The sequence below is a fragment of the Geotrypetes seraphini genome, chromosome 4 (genome assembly GCF_902459505.1).
Source record: "Geotrypetes seraphini chromosome 4, aGeoSer1.1, whole genome shotgun sequence".
Classification (NCBI taxonomy): Eukaryota; Metazoa; Chordata; class Amphibia; order Gymnophiona; family Dermophiidae; genus Geotrypetes; species Geotrypetes seraphini.
The window spans coordinates 278,446,672-278,464,267 of NC_047087.1; the positions used below are offsets into that span (position 1 = coordinate 278,446,672).

The 17,596-nt window shown below is 42.3% G+C and overlaps 1 protein-coding gene across 2 annotated transcripts in view; it reads left to right on the forward strand.

The window, feature by feature from the left end:
- The first annotated feature begins 4,399 nt into the window (after positions 1-4,399).
- The window catches only part of TEX36 (testis expressed 36), a 41,538-nt gene continuing 28,341 nt past the window's right edge, over positions 4,400-17,596 (forward strand). The window contains exons 1-2 of one of the 2 annotated variants that reach the window (XM_033940649.1): positions 4,400-4,645; positions 10,782-10,883. In XM_033940649.1, the coding sequence (XP_033796540.1) occupies positions 4,595-4,645; positions 10,782-10,883 (153 nt within the window). In that variant the 5' untranslated portion in view covers positions 4,400-4,594. The remainder of the gene's footprint in view (positions 4,646-10,781; positions 10,884-17,596) is intronic. The other variant, XM_033940650.1, reaches the window with a different exon arrangement.

Sequence of the window (17,596 nt, forward strand, 5' to 3'; positions counted from 1 at the left end):
ATGGGTAAGACTTCTTAAGGATAGTTTCCACGACCAGAGACTGGTGAGAGAGCTGCGCCTTCTCAAATCCCTTGCAAGGTACCGTCCGGTACCGAGACTCCATTTTGGAGGGGATAGCCAGGATAGCGTAAGGCGTCTCTAGGTTACGGAAAAAGGTCTGCTGCAACACCGGATTCAGAGACAGCTGCAGGGATTCCCGAGGAGGATGGAAAAGCTCCTTGATATATCTGGAATCCGACTGAAGGTCCAGGTGCGTGGCCCTGCCCATATCCTGCACAAAACGGGTGAAGGAAGAGGGCCTGCTGTCCGAATGCTCCCCAGGCGGAGTGGTGGAACGAGACTGCAGGGCAGCCAAAAGGAGGGAGAAGCCTCCCGAGAATAATGTGGGGATAATAATAATAATAATAATAACTTTATTCTTGTATACCGCAATACCATGGAAGTTCTATGCGGTTAACAATAGAAGAGACTGTACATTTACAGCGAAGTTACATTTACAGCGTTGTTACATTTACAGCGATGTTACATAAATGGCAGTGAAAATTAACAGCGAAGTTACATACATTTACAGTGAAGTTACATATTACAGCGTTTTTACAATTACAGCGATGTTGCATATATGGTAGTGAAAAGGCATGTGCTAAGAGGAGGCTGTACATTTACAGCGATGTTACAAATTATAACGGTGTTACATTTACAACGTTGTTGAATATAAGGCCGTGAAAAGGCATATGCTATGGAGGCCTGAGGGGCCTTTAGATCAAAACTGAGATTGGGTAAGAGGGTCATATCGAGGAAGGGCGGGAGCAGGGAAGGAGGGAAGGCAGAGTTAGCGGAATTTGTCGAAGAGGAAGGTTTTTAGTGACTTCCTGAACAGGTGATAAGGCGGGGAGTTGGAGATGAGGTCAGTTAGGCAATTGTTCCATTTGCCCGCTTGGAATGCTAGGGTTCTATCAATGCATGGATGTCGAGGAAGCCCCATTGAAGGATCAAGGAGGTGTCGACGAGAGCTTGCGCCTCGATGTCCCTGGAGGGGAGGAACGCGAGGCATGGACCGTCGAGATCCGAGGTCGGTGCCCTGGAGAGCCCCTGCCCGAAGACAAGCCTCAGGAAAACGAGCCCGGTTCCCCCGAGGCAGGCTCCTCCCGGATCGGGGAATCCAACCGGACTGGTGACCTCAACAAACTCGGGTTAGACAGAGTGAGGTCCGAAGTCTTAATGGAGCCAGTAGTGCAATTTCCGGGGGAGGAGTCCCTCGGACGCTTCGCGAGGTGCCTCGACCAGTGCCTCCTCGAGGGAGAAACATGCCTCGATGGAAGAGACGAGGACAGACGCCGAGATCGACGTGCCTTGCCTCGAGATACCTCGACACGACGCTCAGGCTGGTCCACAGCGCGTGAGGTCGAGGCCGGAGCAAGCTGAGCCAACGTCGAGGAGAGCTCCGAGGAGATGATAGCCTTCAGTACCTCCTTAAACATCGGCACCGTGACCATATTAGGCCGGGCAGGTGCAGCAGTGCGTTCCACCGACGGCGACCTCGAGGATGAGTATTCCCGTGTGGTGGAAGCACGTTTGGAGGATTTGGAGGGTGGTCTCGTCGAGGCCGGCGGGACTACACTCACCGCCTGGATGGCCAGAGACTTCGAGGAAGGCTTCTTCGGTAGCTGAGCTGAACCTGAAGGAGGAAGATGAGACTCACCCGGAGCCGAGGCCTTCGAGGTCGAGGGAGACTTTCCCAGGACCGAGGTCTTCGAGGCCGATGTCGAGACCGAGACCGAAGCCGAGGTCGAGACCGGGATCGAAGCAGGAGCAGTGTCCATGGCAAAAAGCTCCGCAATCCTGGCCCTATGTCGCCAAAGACGAGGTTGAAGCGTGGCACAGCGAGGGCAGGAATCCGACGGGTGAACAGCACCCAGGCACAAAATACACCAGCGGTGCGGGTCAGTGATGGATATAACCCGCCCGCACTGGGAGCACTTCTTGAACCCGGTGAGAGGCCGGGACATAAGGCAAAACAGCCGCAGCCACTCGAGGCCAAGCGGCCACCGCGAACCGGGCGCTCCCGGTCGCCGAAGCAAAATACAAAAACTCGAAAAACAAAGAAAACTAGTAATGAGCAACACGCACAGCGACTCCTCGATGAAAATGAAGAAGCCGCGGTGCTAGAAAGGCACTTAGAGAATGCAGAGAAGAGAAACAGGGCTTTCTGGCTCCGCGGAAAACTAAGAACTGAAGACCACGAGGAGGGGATGCGCCCTCTAGTGGAGCAGGAAGGCACGCATGCGTGGGCAGTGCTAGCAAACTTGAGATCTTCAATCAAGTTTGCTTGAAAAGCTGTCTGCGACGGGGCTCCATGGATGACGCACCCACATAAGAACATAAGAAGTTGCCTCCACTGGGTCAGACCAGAGGTCCATCGCGCCCAGTGGTCCGTTCCCGCGGCAGCCCATCAGGTCTATGACCTGTGAAGTGGTTCCTGACCATTTCTATAACCTACCTCTGCTTCTATCTGTACCCCTCAATCCCCTTATCCTTTAGGAACCTATCTAAACCTTCCTTGAACCCCTGTACTGTGCTCTGGCCTATCACAACCTCTGGAAGTGCGTTCCATGTGTCCATGTAGAGAATATGCTGCCTACTTGTCCTGGGATAACATAATTTTACCTCTGCCCCACCAGCTAAAGCTGAGGGGCAGCTGCTGACTTTTGGTATCAAAGATGTACCTTTCGCAAGCTGAAAGCAGCAATGAAACTTCCACCAAAGAATGAAATGTGTGTGTGTGGGGAGGTGGGGACAGAAGAAAGAGCAGTTATAAAGTTGCCAGACACCAGGTAATATAAGTAGTAATGAGCTTGGACAATAGGGACCAGTCCCAGATCATGTGAAGTGTCTTTATTGTCCTTACTATATAAAGTAAAGTTGCTTTATTGGATCAGACCAATGGTCCATCTAACCCAGTATCCTATCTTCACAGTGGCCAATCCAGGTCACAAGTACCTGACAAAAACCCAAATAGTAGAAAAATTCCATGCTATCAAACGAAAGCAAGCAATGGCTCTCCCCAGGTCTGTATCAATAGCAAACTATGGACTTTTCCTCTAGGAACTTATCCAAACCTTTTTAAAATCCAGCTATGTTAACCGCTCTTACCACATCCTCTGGCTTAAATATTCTCTGAGTGAAAAAATATTTCCTCCTATTGGCTTTAAAAGTATTTTCCTTTAACTTCATCCAGTGTTCCTAGTCTTTGTAAATTTTGATGGAGAAAAAAAAAAAATCAATCCACTTGAACCTGTTCAACACTACTCAGGATTCTGTACACTTCAGTCATATCTCCCCTCAGCCATCTCTTTTGCAAGCTGAAGAACCCTAACCTCTTTAATCTTTCCTCATAGGAGGGAGTTCCATCCTCTTTGTCACCTTGGTTGCTCTTTGAACCGTTTCTAGTTCCGCTATATCTTTTTTAAGATAAGGAGACCAGAATTAAGGGAAAGGGGATGGGACTTACTATTTTGTAAATTGTTTTTCACCAGTGGCTTAGTAAGGGCGGGGGGGGGGGGGGTCAGTCCCCCCAGGCACTGTCTTGGGGAGGGCGCAGGTACCCATCCTCCTTTCCACTTCCCCCTCCTCCACTGTCTTTCCCCAATACCTCTATAAATTTCCTGCCACAAGCAGCAACCCCCAACCTGCTATCGTGCCAGTGTCAGCTCTTCCTCTAATGTCACTTCCTAGACCTGTGCCTAGAAAGTGACATCAGAGGACGAGCCAATGTTGGCATGACAGCTCAGGCCAACAACGTTACAGAGGTACTGTGAAAGTGGCACATGCAGTAGGAGGGGCAGGGAAGGAGCATGTGGAGGTGTGGGGCAGAGAGGAGGCTGGGGGGGAGGGGCCCAACTGCCTCCCCACTACACCACTGTTTATCACCTTCACCTCTAAAAGTATTATTTTGGACATACATGCAATATTGCCATGCAAAAGAAATTGTCTGAATCTGAAGTAGGGCTCAGATTACACGGATGACTGGGAAAGACCAGGTTTTTCACTGCTACAGCAAGAAAAGCGAAGAATAGGTGGCAACATCTGTCTTCCACCCTTGGCTACAGAGTCAGCCATCTTATCCTCCTCTACTGGGATGAACCAGGACGAGAAACTACAAGATTGTTCAGATCCGTAGGGCTGGAACTTAATTTTTCCTCTCTCTCTTTCCATAAAACGAGCAGCCCCTTTTAGGTTTCCTTTCCGACACAAAATCTTCCCTACCATTAGGACCAGCCAGAACCCTGCACCCTGGAGACGAGCTACTCAACTTGTGCGCGCCTCTTTAGACATGCTGACTAGAGGCGGGGCTTCTGCCGGAAATGACCTTTCAGAATGTTTCTATGGTAACTTATAAACTAACGCTGGCAGCGGAGCTGGGGTTGGCCTCCTCAGTCCCGCAGTTAAAAGCGACCGTCTCAGCAAGAGGTTGGAGTTACAAACCGCAGCCGCTGTTAAAAAAAACCAGCACCTTCCCGGGCAAGAAATCGTAGCGAAATTTGTGGACAGGGTAAAGAGGATTGGCGGGACGTTCGTACTCACTTAAAGGCGTAACATGCCTAAAGGAAGACGTTCCAATCCTTCCACTGAAAAGGATGGCAAATGGGTAAGATTTCCACGCAGCCTCGTGAAGAAAGATTAGGAAGTCAGAAACCTGGAACTTCAGTGCTCTCTCCCTGTGCTTCTGAAAGAAAAGACAGTACTGCGAGTAAAGCATGATGAAGCCCTTCTGTGGTTTTCGGGGAAGGAAGGACCGGTGGGAATGTGAACTCCTAAGAGCCATGGAGTAAATAACATTTTTAAAAGAGATTTTGTAAACAGGCTTTTTCATCATCAATTGAATGCAATTAAGGATGTTAAGCAACTTAAGCATGCTCAATTTCCCACAGTAAACATGTACTATACTCGCAGGTAGAGTAACATATCTGTTTATCTCCCATGCTGTTTAGTTCTCAGTACACCACCCTGTTCTATAATCATAAAGCTATAGGCAGATACATATATAAAATCCTTGATTATGTAGTTTTCTACCTTACAAAGCAAAGGGAAGGGCATAGTAGGTTGCCTACTTTTTAAGGCAGGCCAAGGGTAGGAAGCTCAAATTAGTGAGGGTGGGGTGAACTTTCTCCCTTCCCCTAGATTGTCATATATTAGCTTTCTCCCCTATCCCCTGCCTCCCCCCCCCCAAAAAAAAAAAAATACACACGCCTCAGTGTTCCCATCTGTTGGATGTAGTTGCAGCAGTGTGACATCATAATAAACACAAAATCTGCATCTATCTATCTATCTATCCTCTAGTGGCCAAAATTATGGAAACATGTCTTTATGATTGCAGAACTTTATTCAACTGTTGCTCCATTTACTTTAATTCTGCAACATATGTTATTTATAAATATTCTTTGATAATTGTTTATAAACATTACTGGTAATATTTGTATAGTAATTTTGTTTATTTTATAGTTAGAAATGCCTTTTAGTGATTTCACATTAAAAAGGTAAGCAATCGGTTGTATTTCTTTTGATATGTATTGCTTAGATTTTGAGCACATACAGTGCAGTAGGTTGTTTGTGTATTGTTTTGATGCTCTGATGTTGTTGTCACAGATTGTGGGTGTTGTCTAAAGGTCCATTGTGCAATATGACAAAATCTAAATTGCTTTTTAAATTAATATTAATTGTCTAAATATACTAAAATCACAGCTGTATACTGAATTTTGTAGAAGAAATTTGACTGGTCACCTAAAAAAAAAGCAACAGTCATAACCTTAAGAAAAGACAATTACTGAGAGATTGCAGCCAAAATTGGTCAAGGTGTGTCACCAACCAGAGTATTGAAACTCTGCAAGTGCTCTGAAGATCAAAAACAAGGCTGGAAGGGGCTGGAAAAAGGTTACAACCCCTCAGAGTGATAGAAGGATAGTGAGAATAGCTCTATAGAATTGGAAATTAAAATTAACTGCTATTGACATCAATAAGTCACTGACTGAAACAGGGGTAGTGTTGTCAGGCTGGACAGTTTGCCGGAAACTGGTGAAAGCAGGCCTGCAAGCAAGAATTCCCAAGAAAAAATGCCCTTCCTCTACACAGTTCAACGTCATAAACATTTGAACTGGGCTAAAGGGCATGCCAACTGGACCACAGAGCAGTGGAAGAAGGTGTTCTGGAGTGATAAGATCCAAATCTCCATATTTAACAGGGACATTGTCCGCTATGTTTATCGGGGTCCGAGTGAGGATTGCTTGCCAGAGTGTACTACTGCCATGCACTCCGCCCCTCCCCCCACCTGACAGGACTACACTGAGCCAGTTGGAAGGCTCAGGGAGTCTCCCAGCACCCGTTTTTAGTTTGTCTCTTTTTCTTTTTGCTTTATTTGAATTTCACTTTGGCTGACATCGCTGAACCCAGGAGCAGGCAGGGAGGCTTGCCGGCGTGGGAGTGCACTCTGCCCCTCCCCCCCCCCCCACCTGACAGGATGACACTGAGCCAGTTGGAAGGCTCAAGAAGTCTCCCAGCACCCGTTTTTAGTTTGTCTCTTTTTCTTTTTGCTTTATTTGAATCTCACTTTGGCTGACATTGCTGGACCCAGGAGCAGGCATGGAGGCTTGCCGGTGTGGGAGCGCACTCTGCCCCTCCTCCCCACCCGACGGGACTACGCTGAACCAAGAAGCGATCCACCCCCACAACACTACCAAATGTAAAACCAACCGAAAAACAGCAGCCAAACCACCAAAGACCCTTCTACCACCTTTCACCAACCACCAAACAAACAAACAAAACCAAAACCAAAATGAAGCTAACCTCATGAGCCCAGCACTTCATACTGTTAATCCTTCTTTTAACCAGCGGGAAGACAGCAGCAAATAACCTCCTCCCTACACCCGCTACAGATATAAATAAATCTCTCTTCCAAAATAGGAGAACATCAAGTGACAGAAACTCAAACCTACAATCTAACACTCTACACTCCATTACCACAGCATGGAGAAGAAGACCAACACACACTAAGACTAAACCACACCTGCACACCAAATCACTTATATATCCAAACACAATTCACAACTATCACACAGAGATATCCACACTCAAATGCGCCTACTTAAATATAAGAGCGCTAGGTCCAAAAACAGAGCTTATAAAAACCTGGATAACACAAGAAAACCTGGACTGTCTTTTCCTCACAGAAACCTGGCTAACCTCCAACTCAGACCCCAGAATAACTGAAGTCTGCCCACAAGGATACAAAATTACAGTGGTCTACAGAGATTGTGAGCCTTCGGGACAGCTAGGGAAATCCAAAGTACCATTTTTATTTATTTTATTTTAATGTATCTTTAATCTATCTTCATTGTAAACCGCTTTGAACCTCATGGTATAGCGGTATATGAGAAATAAAATAAAAAAAAAAAAGGCGGAGGCCTAGCAATCTTAATCAAACAAGATCTAACCCTTAATATAATTGAGAAAACATCTAACTCGTACATGGACCTTTGCCAACTCTCAAGCACCACACTAAAAGACACACTAAACTGCATGATCTGCTACATAGCGCCGGGAAACTGGTCTTTAGCAAGAACCGAAGTGGAAGACTTCATATACCAAAACTCACTAATAGCAACGTACAACCTACTCCTAGGAGACCTAAATCTACACCTAGATGATCAATCATCCAAACAAGTAGACAACTTTCTCTCATTTCTCAAAGCCTTATCCTTCCAAATGCTAAATCCACAAACAACTCATGAAAAATGCCACCAACTTGATATTGCAGCCTTCATGACCCACCAACCATCCTTAACAGAAATTCATACATCTAACGGAACATGGTCCAGATCCATCTGGTCAGACCACTACACCTACACTTTCAACATCAACTGGGCCAAAAACAACAAAAAAAACTATAACAAAACTCAATAAAGTAACATACACCTCACGCAAACACATCGAACCCTCCATATTCTGGTCTAAAATAGATGAAACTATTCTAGAAAACAACCCCGAGGACTTCATCTTACATTGGGAAAGACTGCTCCAACAACCTTGATGATTTAGCCCCACTGCAAACCAAATCCAGACCCAGCAGGAGATCAGATAAATGGTTCGACTCCGAACTGCTACAACTCAAAAGACAATGTAGACGACTAGAGAGAAAATCGAACTCAGATCATACAAAATCCGCCTGGAAAAAATCAACAAACAATACAAATCACAATTAAAGGACAAGAGAAAAGCACACTACACCAACCTAATAGGCACTGAAACCCAAGACACCAAAAAACTATTCCAAATTCTAAAAACCCTAACCGACACCAAACCCTACCTGACCACTAACAATACTACCCCCCCTCAGCCACTCTTATTAGCAGAACACTTCCAAAATAAAATTACCAATGCAAGAGCTACCCTCAATGACACCTCTACCCATCCTAACGAATTCACAATTCTCCCCATAGATAGAGATTCTACTGCAGCAGATAGAATATGGTCTCAATTCCCCAACATACAATGGCCCGAATTCAACAAATACTACAAAAAATACAGCCATGCATCCTGTGACCTCAACAACTGTCCACCATATCTCCTAAAAACATCCAGCACAAAATTCCGTGCTCTTCTTCTAAACTGGATACAGATCTCACTAATAAACGGCCACTACCCTACCAACTTCAGCGAAATCATCATCACCCCGATCCTCAAAGACCCCAAAGGACCGATAGACCAAACAGCCAACTACAGACCCATTGCCTCTATTCCACTCTATGTCAAAATAATAGAAGGACTAGTTGCCAAATTCCTCTCCAATTACCTAGAAAACCATAACATACTCCATCCCACACAATCCGGCTTCAGAAACAACTTCAGCACAGAAACACTACTAGGATCTCTCTTGGACACAGCCAGACAACATCTCAGCACAGGAAAAAAAATGATGCTCATACAACTAGACCAGTGGTCTCAAACTCAAACCCTTTGCAGGGCCACATTTTGGATTTGTAGGTACTTGAAGGGCCTCAGAAAAAATAGTTAATGTCTTATTAAAGAAATGACAATTTTGCATGTGGTAAAACTCTTCATAGTTTCTAAATCTTTCCTTTTGGCTAAGTTTAATAATATTGTAATTTATAGCTAAAGAGACATATGATCAAGAAACTTTCATTTTACTTTTGTGATTAAGATAAACATACCGAGGGCCTCAAAATAGTACCTGGTGGGCCACATGTGGCCCCCGGGCCGCAAGTTTGAGACCACTGAACTAGACCTTACCGCTGCATTCGACTTGGTGGACCATAACATTCTACTACAAATCCTGGATACAAATAGGATACAATAGGTATCACAGATAAAGTATACACATGGTTTGAAGGATTCCTTAAATCAAGAACCTATAGAGTAAAATCAGACATACAAAAATCTGAACCTTGGTCAAATCCCTGCGGAGTTCCCCAAGGATCCCCTCTATCCCCGACTCTCTTCAATCTCTTTACAGCCTCCCTCAGCTCTCACCTGGACAAACAAGGCATAATCTCCTACAGCTATGCCGATGACATTACCATTCCCATACCCTTCGATCAACCTGAACTCTCCATGACGAACACAATATACCAAACACTAAAATCAATAACAACCTGGATGAAAGATCACAAACTGAAATTGAACCCAGATAAAACGAAATTCATCCTCCTAGAAAACAAAATACCAACCATAACCAACATTGAAATCAACGCAATCAACTACCCCATACAAACCACCCTAAAACTGCTAGGAATAACTATCTACAGATGCTGCACCATGCAACCGCAAATCAATAAAACAATACAAAAGTCATTCTTAGTCATGAGAAACTTAAGACAAGTTCGGAAATTCTTCAAGAAAACTCAATTCTAGCTCATAGTTCAGTCCTTGATACTAGGCCTACTTGACTACTGTAATATCCTCTACCTCCCATGCCCTACAACCATAACAAAACAACTACAAACTATCCAAAACACAGCACTAAGACTCATCTACTCATTAAAGAAACATGATCACATTACAGAAGCATATCTTTAATCGCACTGGCTTCCGATCCCAGCAAAAAAAAAAAAAAAGAATACAATTTAAATTCTACTGCCTACTATTTAAGACTTTATACGGAGACAGTCCAAACTACCTGAATAACCGCCTCATCCACAACACCGCAACCAGACATAGGAAAACTCACACCCCATTCTCATACCCCCCAATTAAGGAGGTCAAACGGAAAAAACTATATGATGGCCTCCTGGCCACTCAAGCAGCCAAACTAGACAACCAAATCGCCAATCTACTGATGGCATCCCTCGACTACAAGACTTTTAGAAAAGAAATAAAGACCATACTCTTCAAGAAAACTCTGAAAAAAGAAATACTGCAAGTCTCAAACTCCACCTCTCACTAAAGCCAACTACCCCAAACAAATAACCTTACCCATTTCTTACTCTTTTTGAAAATGACCAATTTTTTTCTTTATTTGTAAGATCTTATCTTGGATAATTCTTTTGTAATCCGCCTTGAACTGCAAGGTAATGACAGAATAGAAATCCCTAATGTAATGTAATGTAATTAAGCATGCTCCAAGTGTGATGGTGTAGGGCTGTATGTCTAGAGATGATGTGGGTCGATTGAAGGTGCTTGATGGAGTGATAAATGCTAACAAATACATAAAAGAGGTCCTGCCCTCAGCCAGAGATGTTTTTGGTACCAGTTGAACATTCATTTTTCAACAGGTTGGTACCCCATGCCATACAACCAAGAAATGCCTCACTTCGTTCCACGTAACACCTGTAGGTTTCCAAAGACTTGTGGACAGCATGCCAAGAAGATGTGAGGTAGTAATCAAAACTAAGGGATATCAAACATGCTACTAGTAAGACTGATGAAGTCATAGCATAACTGGACAAATTATTAGCTTGGGACTTATGAACAGCATTATTTTTGGGAAATTTGGCGAATATGCTGGTCTTGTTAAGTGATTACAGAGTTTCTGTTATTAGTCAAAAATTTATGCATTAAATATGTTGTTGTAGCCATGGGGTTTGTGTTTTTTTTAAAGTGTAATGCCTGCTGTTTCCACAATTTTGGTCACTGTGTGAGTTTGTGTATATGTATATATATTTTTTATTTTACTTAGATTTATTTTTTTTCTAGTCTTTCCTTGTTAATTCATTTTTTAGATTTTTCACATTTACCCTCTGATTTCTTTTTTCTTCTATACCCCCTGCCCTCCTGGAAAAAAAAAAGCAAAAGCTTTTCTTCCTTTTTCAGCCTAGCTCTTACCTGTATATTAGATGGGATAGTCTCTTCAAAACTGACTTGTCTTTCATTCTGCTATCTTTCATACTGCTGGCAAGGTTTATTTTACATTGCAGGACCTAGACTAGAAAGTAGCTATAAGGTTTAATGTGCAGTTGAGATTATAGCACAGAAACTGCTAGTTAGATTTATTGGGGATATTTGGAATTTAAAAAAAGGTAGATTTCAACAGAACTTGTATTTGTATCTATGGAACTGTTGATAGGGAACTCGGTGACTCATTGGGACTTATAGTCCCACCCGTCTATCTCATCCCAGGGTTTGCTACTCATATATGGACAGATCAAGAATATTCAGTCAATCCCCATTCCAACCAATCAAGATAACTTATATTCAGTGCAACCATTGTAGTGCTTTAGTTCCAAGGCACACTATCTGGAGGCTTAAGACTTGCCCCTCTGTCTTCAGCTTGCTATAATTAAAGAAGAACTCTGTAAAGTTAAGCATTAATTGGATGCAATTAAAGCAGCTACCGTCACCTCACAGAATCATACCAATTTACTACTACTGCCTCAAAGAATAAAACAACCCATGAATCAATGGGTCATAGTAAATTCAGGTAGACTGCAGCAAATGACACAGAAGCATCCACCCTCACAATTGTTGCACCTACAGAATTCCTTTACTCTGTTAGAGCATTGTGATGTGCAAGAAAAAAGAATTGAGGTGGAATTAGAACCAGTGAAGGTAACTAATGAAGACAAGCACCCCCAAAGCACAAACAAAAAAGCTCAAACCAGAAAATTATTGGTTCTAGGGGATTCCATCATCAGAGGGATTAACCTAGGAACAAAGGACAAGGAGCCCAACATTGTGAAATGCCTTCCAGGATCTTTAGCTACCAGGCAAATATTAACTCTAATTAGGGAAAAAACAAAGTATTCAAACCTTGTTATTATCCACCTCAGAACAAATGACCTAGCAAACAATACCCCACATGCAGCGCAGAAAGATTTTCAGGGGGAGGGGTTTAAACCTTTTGTAAAGACTAGCTTTTTCAGAGGTATTGCCAACTTATGGAACGGGAAAGGAAAGAGTACAAAATCCAGAGAACTTCAATAGGTGGCTCAAAGCCTGATGTCATCAAGAAGGCTTTAGATACATAGGAAAATAGAAGTAATACATAGAAAAACAAGAGACTATATTATAATAATAGGATTCTTTTTCCTGCCACAGTAAGGTGCAGCCAATCAGAGAAATTCAGGCAATATGTTTCTAGGCAGTTAAACTAGAAGTAGCATGGTGCATGAATGCAGGTCAGTTCTATTGCCCCTCCCCCAGCAAAAGACAAGATATGGTACAAAAGACAGCAATGAAAATAACAATATTAACAATTCAGTTCATAGCAATACAACAGGAAATGAGACAAAACAAAAAACTATACATAAAATGAGATTGCCATGAAATGGTAGCTGGAAAGCAATGACAACAAATGCTCACAATCTAAGCAACAAAAATCAGGATCTGCAAGCCCTGATATTAGAGGCTGACTTAGATATTGTTGCTATCACAGAGACATGGTTCAGTGATTACCACGGATGAGACAAAAGTACCAGACTATAATCTTTTTAGGAAGGACAGTGATGGTTGAAAAGGTGGAGAAGTAGCTCTCTATCAAAGCAACTGAAATGTAGGGGCCTAGGGGAAGGAAGAAGGTATATGGATTGAATTGAAAAGAGAAGATGAAACTTCTATCTACGTGGGTGTTGTCTAATCCGACTCAGTCGCATTAAATTGATAAAGATCTGGTGGCAAATATCCAAAAGTTGAGAAAGAAAGAGGAGAAGCTATTGCTGGGTGTGGACTGGAAGCTTCATCTGCGGAATCTGAATGAAATAGAGATATCGTGGATGCCTTTTAAGGGGCTTTACGCAGACAAATGGTGACAGAACTCATAAGGAAAAAACCCCAATATTGGATCTGGTGCTCACAAATGGTGAAAGTGTCTCTAATGTCTGAGTGGGAGCTAACAAATGGTTTGGTTTGACATAACAGCTAAAGTGGAGGGTGGCTACACAAAATTCAAAGTCCTGGATTTCAAATGTGCAGACTTTAGTAGCATAGGGAAGTATCTGAAGAAAGAGCTGATAGGATGGGAGGACGTAAGAGAAGTGGAAAACAGTGGTCCAAGCTGAAAGGAGTAATAAAAATGGTTACTGACCTCTATGTGAGGAAAATAGATAAAAACTAAAGAAACAATATAATTCTCCACACTAGTGGCTAAGAAAATAAAAGCAAAAGAGTTGGCATTTGTAAAATATATTTTTAAAAAACTCAAGAAGAGGAGTATAGAAAGGAATACCAGATGAAACTAAAAGAAACCAAGAGAGAGATTCATCTGGTGAAACACAAGTGGAAGAGAAAATGGCTAGAAATATTAAAAAAGGACACACAAATTTTTTGAGGTATATTAGTGAAAGGAGAGACAAAAAATGGAATTGCAAGATTGAAAGAAGCTATGAACCATTATGTGGAGAGTGATGAGGAAAAAGCAATCATGCTAAACAAATGTGTCTGTTCAGTGTTCATGGAAGGAAATTCTGGAGGACTGCAATTGGCTGGTAAAATTACACACTAGAGTAGAGTGGATACCGTGTCATTCAATGAAGAAAGTGTTTATGAACAACTTGAAAAATTAAAGATAGACAAAGCCATGGGACCGGATGGGATCTATCCCAGGATACTGAGGGAGCTCAGAGAGGTTCTAGCAGGTTCTCATAAAGATTTACTCTATAAACCCTTAGAGATGGGAGAGGTTCCACAAGACTGATCACAGAGAGGAAGTGGGAAACTACAGGCCAGTAAGCCTTGTAGCAAGATTTATGGTATACTAATCAGTTACATAAACAAGTTACGTGTCTGTTAGTTTTGTCTAGGGAAAACCATAAACGCTGATCCAGGTTCAGCTTTATTGCCTGTTTACACGACACAAGACCCAGGCTAATGAGAAATACTTTTATTATGAAAATAGAAAAATATAATTCACAAGCCAGCTGCAATATCTAAATATTGTTCACAAAATATCTGATTACATACATGAAACTCAGTACATAATTGTCACAATACACTTGTTAGATAACTAAGTAAAACTAATTGTTACACACACTAAACACTAAACAATTCCTTATAATAATAATAATCCCTGATTAGCAGCAAATGATTACAGTTATGACCAAGGTAGCTTTACAAACCTTGTCCTATATCACAATCGGATATACTTATCTAACCCCAGCTGATAAGATAATAAGTTCCGTATGCTCACCCTCTGATTAGGCCTCTGGCGAAAATGAGGTGAAATGGAAACTTTCTTGTTAGCTTCAGGAGATGTAAGAAATCCTTTGTTACAGGTACGTGTTCGTCAGCCCTGTGTAAGGCTATAATTCATTGGCAGACAAGTTTCCTTGTAGTGCTGGAATTCAGAGCTGTTTAGAGTCCGATTCACTCTCTCTTAGGCAGAGAGTCACACGAGGTAACTGTTCAGGTCTTAATTATTGAAGAAAAGGTTGCGTGCAGGACACCTGTGATAAGATGTGAGCTTCCTCGCATCCCAACACAGACTAAAACTAATTAGCACCTTTTCACTTGGATCTCGTCAGATGACTTCTTCGGACCAATCCAGAAACAGAACTTAGATGAATAGCCTTTCTGTGTAAGGTCTCATATCGGCTGGTAGACACAGGCGCCATTAGACAGATAAGAACAGGATAGGAGAATAACTCCCCCAAGAATCCCACAGTCTAATTATGCAGACATAGATGGATGTCCTTGAGTCGAATACCATTCTGGTACATACCCAGAATGCATCAGGCAGAAACAGCAAAGATGTTCTTCTTTCTCTCTTCTTGCAACGTTCATGCTGGAAAGATTTCTTGCAGACAATGGTTCAGGCTTGATGATGTCAGAGAGGCCTAACCTTCAGGTGCTAATACGGAAACACCCCTACAGCCTCACTTTGGTTATTGGAAAAATAATGGAAGCATTGCTGAAGGAAAGGATGGTAAATTTCCTAGAATCTAATGGATTACAAGATCCAAGGCAACATGGCTTTACTAAAGCTAAATCTTGCCAAATGAATCTGATTGAATTTTTTGACTGGGTGACCAGAGAATTGGATTAAGAATGTGCGCTAGATGTAATTTACTTAGATTTCAGCAAAGTCTTTAACACATTCCTCATAGGAGGTTCTTAAACGACTTGATAGGCTGAAGTTAGGGCCCAGAGTAGTGAACTGGATTAGAAACTGGCTGATGGACAGATGCCAGAGGGTAGTGATTAATGGAATTTGCTTGGAGGAGGGAAAGGTGAGTAGTGGAGTGCCTCAAGGATTGGTGTCAGGGCCGATTCTGTTCAATATGTTTGTGGGTAGCATTGCCGAAGGGTTAAAAGGTAAGGTTTGCCTTTTTGCGGATGATACCAAGATTTGTAGCAGAGTGGATACCCCAGAGGGAGTGGAAAACATGCAAGAAGATCTGCAAATATTAGAAGAATGGTCTAACATCTGGCAACTGACATACAATGCAGGGAAGTGCAGAGTGATGCTTTTGGGAAGTAGAAATCAGAGGGAGCAGTATGTGCTGGGAGGGAGAGGCTAATGTGCATGGATGGGGAGAGGGACTTTGGGTGATAGTGTGATAAGGCGGTGGCTGTAGCCAGAAGGATGTTACCTTCAAAATCTAATCATAAAATGCATTGTTAGTCCAATAAGAAAGGTATCACCTTATTTCCTTTACACTTTTGTTTTATTTCTATATACGTATTACCTTTCATGGCCTGTGGATGCTGCTGCTCAGCAACTCCAGTTCTGTGGACCAGGGAACTGAAGGTCTGACCAGGAATCAAAACACATCTTTTAGATGACTAAAGACAGAATATTCTTTGTGTATCCTCTCATATCTCTGATGTTCTGAACTTTAATGAAACTGAGAAGAGATTAAGGACCTATGATCCTTTTGACAAACTGGGAATATTTCCCACTCAGTTCACATAGAAAGCACAGTAGTAATATTTCCCTCCTCTAACATCTAAATCTCTTGCACTCGCAACCTAAATCAGGGTTCCCAAAACTTATTCTTCAAGGGTTGCAGATTTTTTCAGGTTTTCAAGATTTCCATAATAAATATACATGAAATCAATTTGCATTCAGTGGAGGCAGTGAATGGAAATAATCTCACACACATTCATTGTGAAAATCCTGAAAACCAATCAGGGTTGAGGACTCCTGGTCTAAATGTTGAAGGGGATGTCATAGAAAATTGTAATTGATATTTGGTAATGAAGGGTGGTATATCACATTGAAATACATAAAATAAACTTCTGTGTTCTACAAAAGTATAGTACAATCCTTTTCCTTTCTAGAAAGAAGTCCACAAGAGCTTATGGGCTTAAGTGGAGGAGATTTACTATCCAGTGTGAGGGCAAGAAAGAAGAACAAACGACCAAAGGTTAAAAGGTGAAGTGAAAGACTGTTATCACCAAAAGAACATTCTTCAAAAAAATGGAAAAAGGATCCAAATTAAGAATCAACATAAGCACTGGCAAGTTAGATGCAAAGTATTGATAAAGAAGACCAAAAGAGAATATGAAGAGAAACATGCCATAGTAACAACTTTTTCAGGTACATCAAAGCAGAGAGCTTGTGAGGAAATCTGTGGGACCATTAGATCATAAAGATGCAAAAGGGGCACTCGGGGAGGATAAGGCCATTGCAGAGAGACTGAATGAATTCTTTGTTTTGGTCTTTACAGAAGGAGATGTAAGAAATCTACCTGTACAAAAGTGGTTTTCAAAGGTGATGATGCAGAGGAACTGAAAGAAATCTCGGTGAAACTGGAAGATGTACTGAGCCAAATCAACAAAGAGCAGTAAATCACCTGGACCAAATGGCACACACCCCAGGGTATTGTACTGAAAGAACTCAAACATGAAATTGCTGATCTGCTGTTAGTAATATGTAACCTGTCGCTAAAATTGGCTATTGTACCTGAAAATTGGAGCATGTCCAATGTCGCACTAATTTTTAAAAAATGATTCCAGGGGTGATCCAGGAAATTACAGACCAGTAAGCCTGACCTCAGTGCTGGACGAAACAGCGGAAACTATTATAAAGAATACAATTATGGAACGCATAGACAAACATGTGCAGGCTTTTACAAATCTATAATGCCAAGCAGCACACACTAAATGCCAAACCTCCCATAGGAATAGAACAAGTGGCTCTGAATTCAGCTTG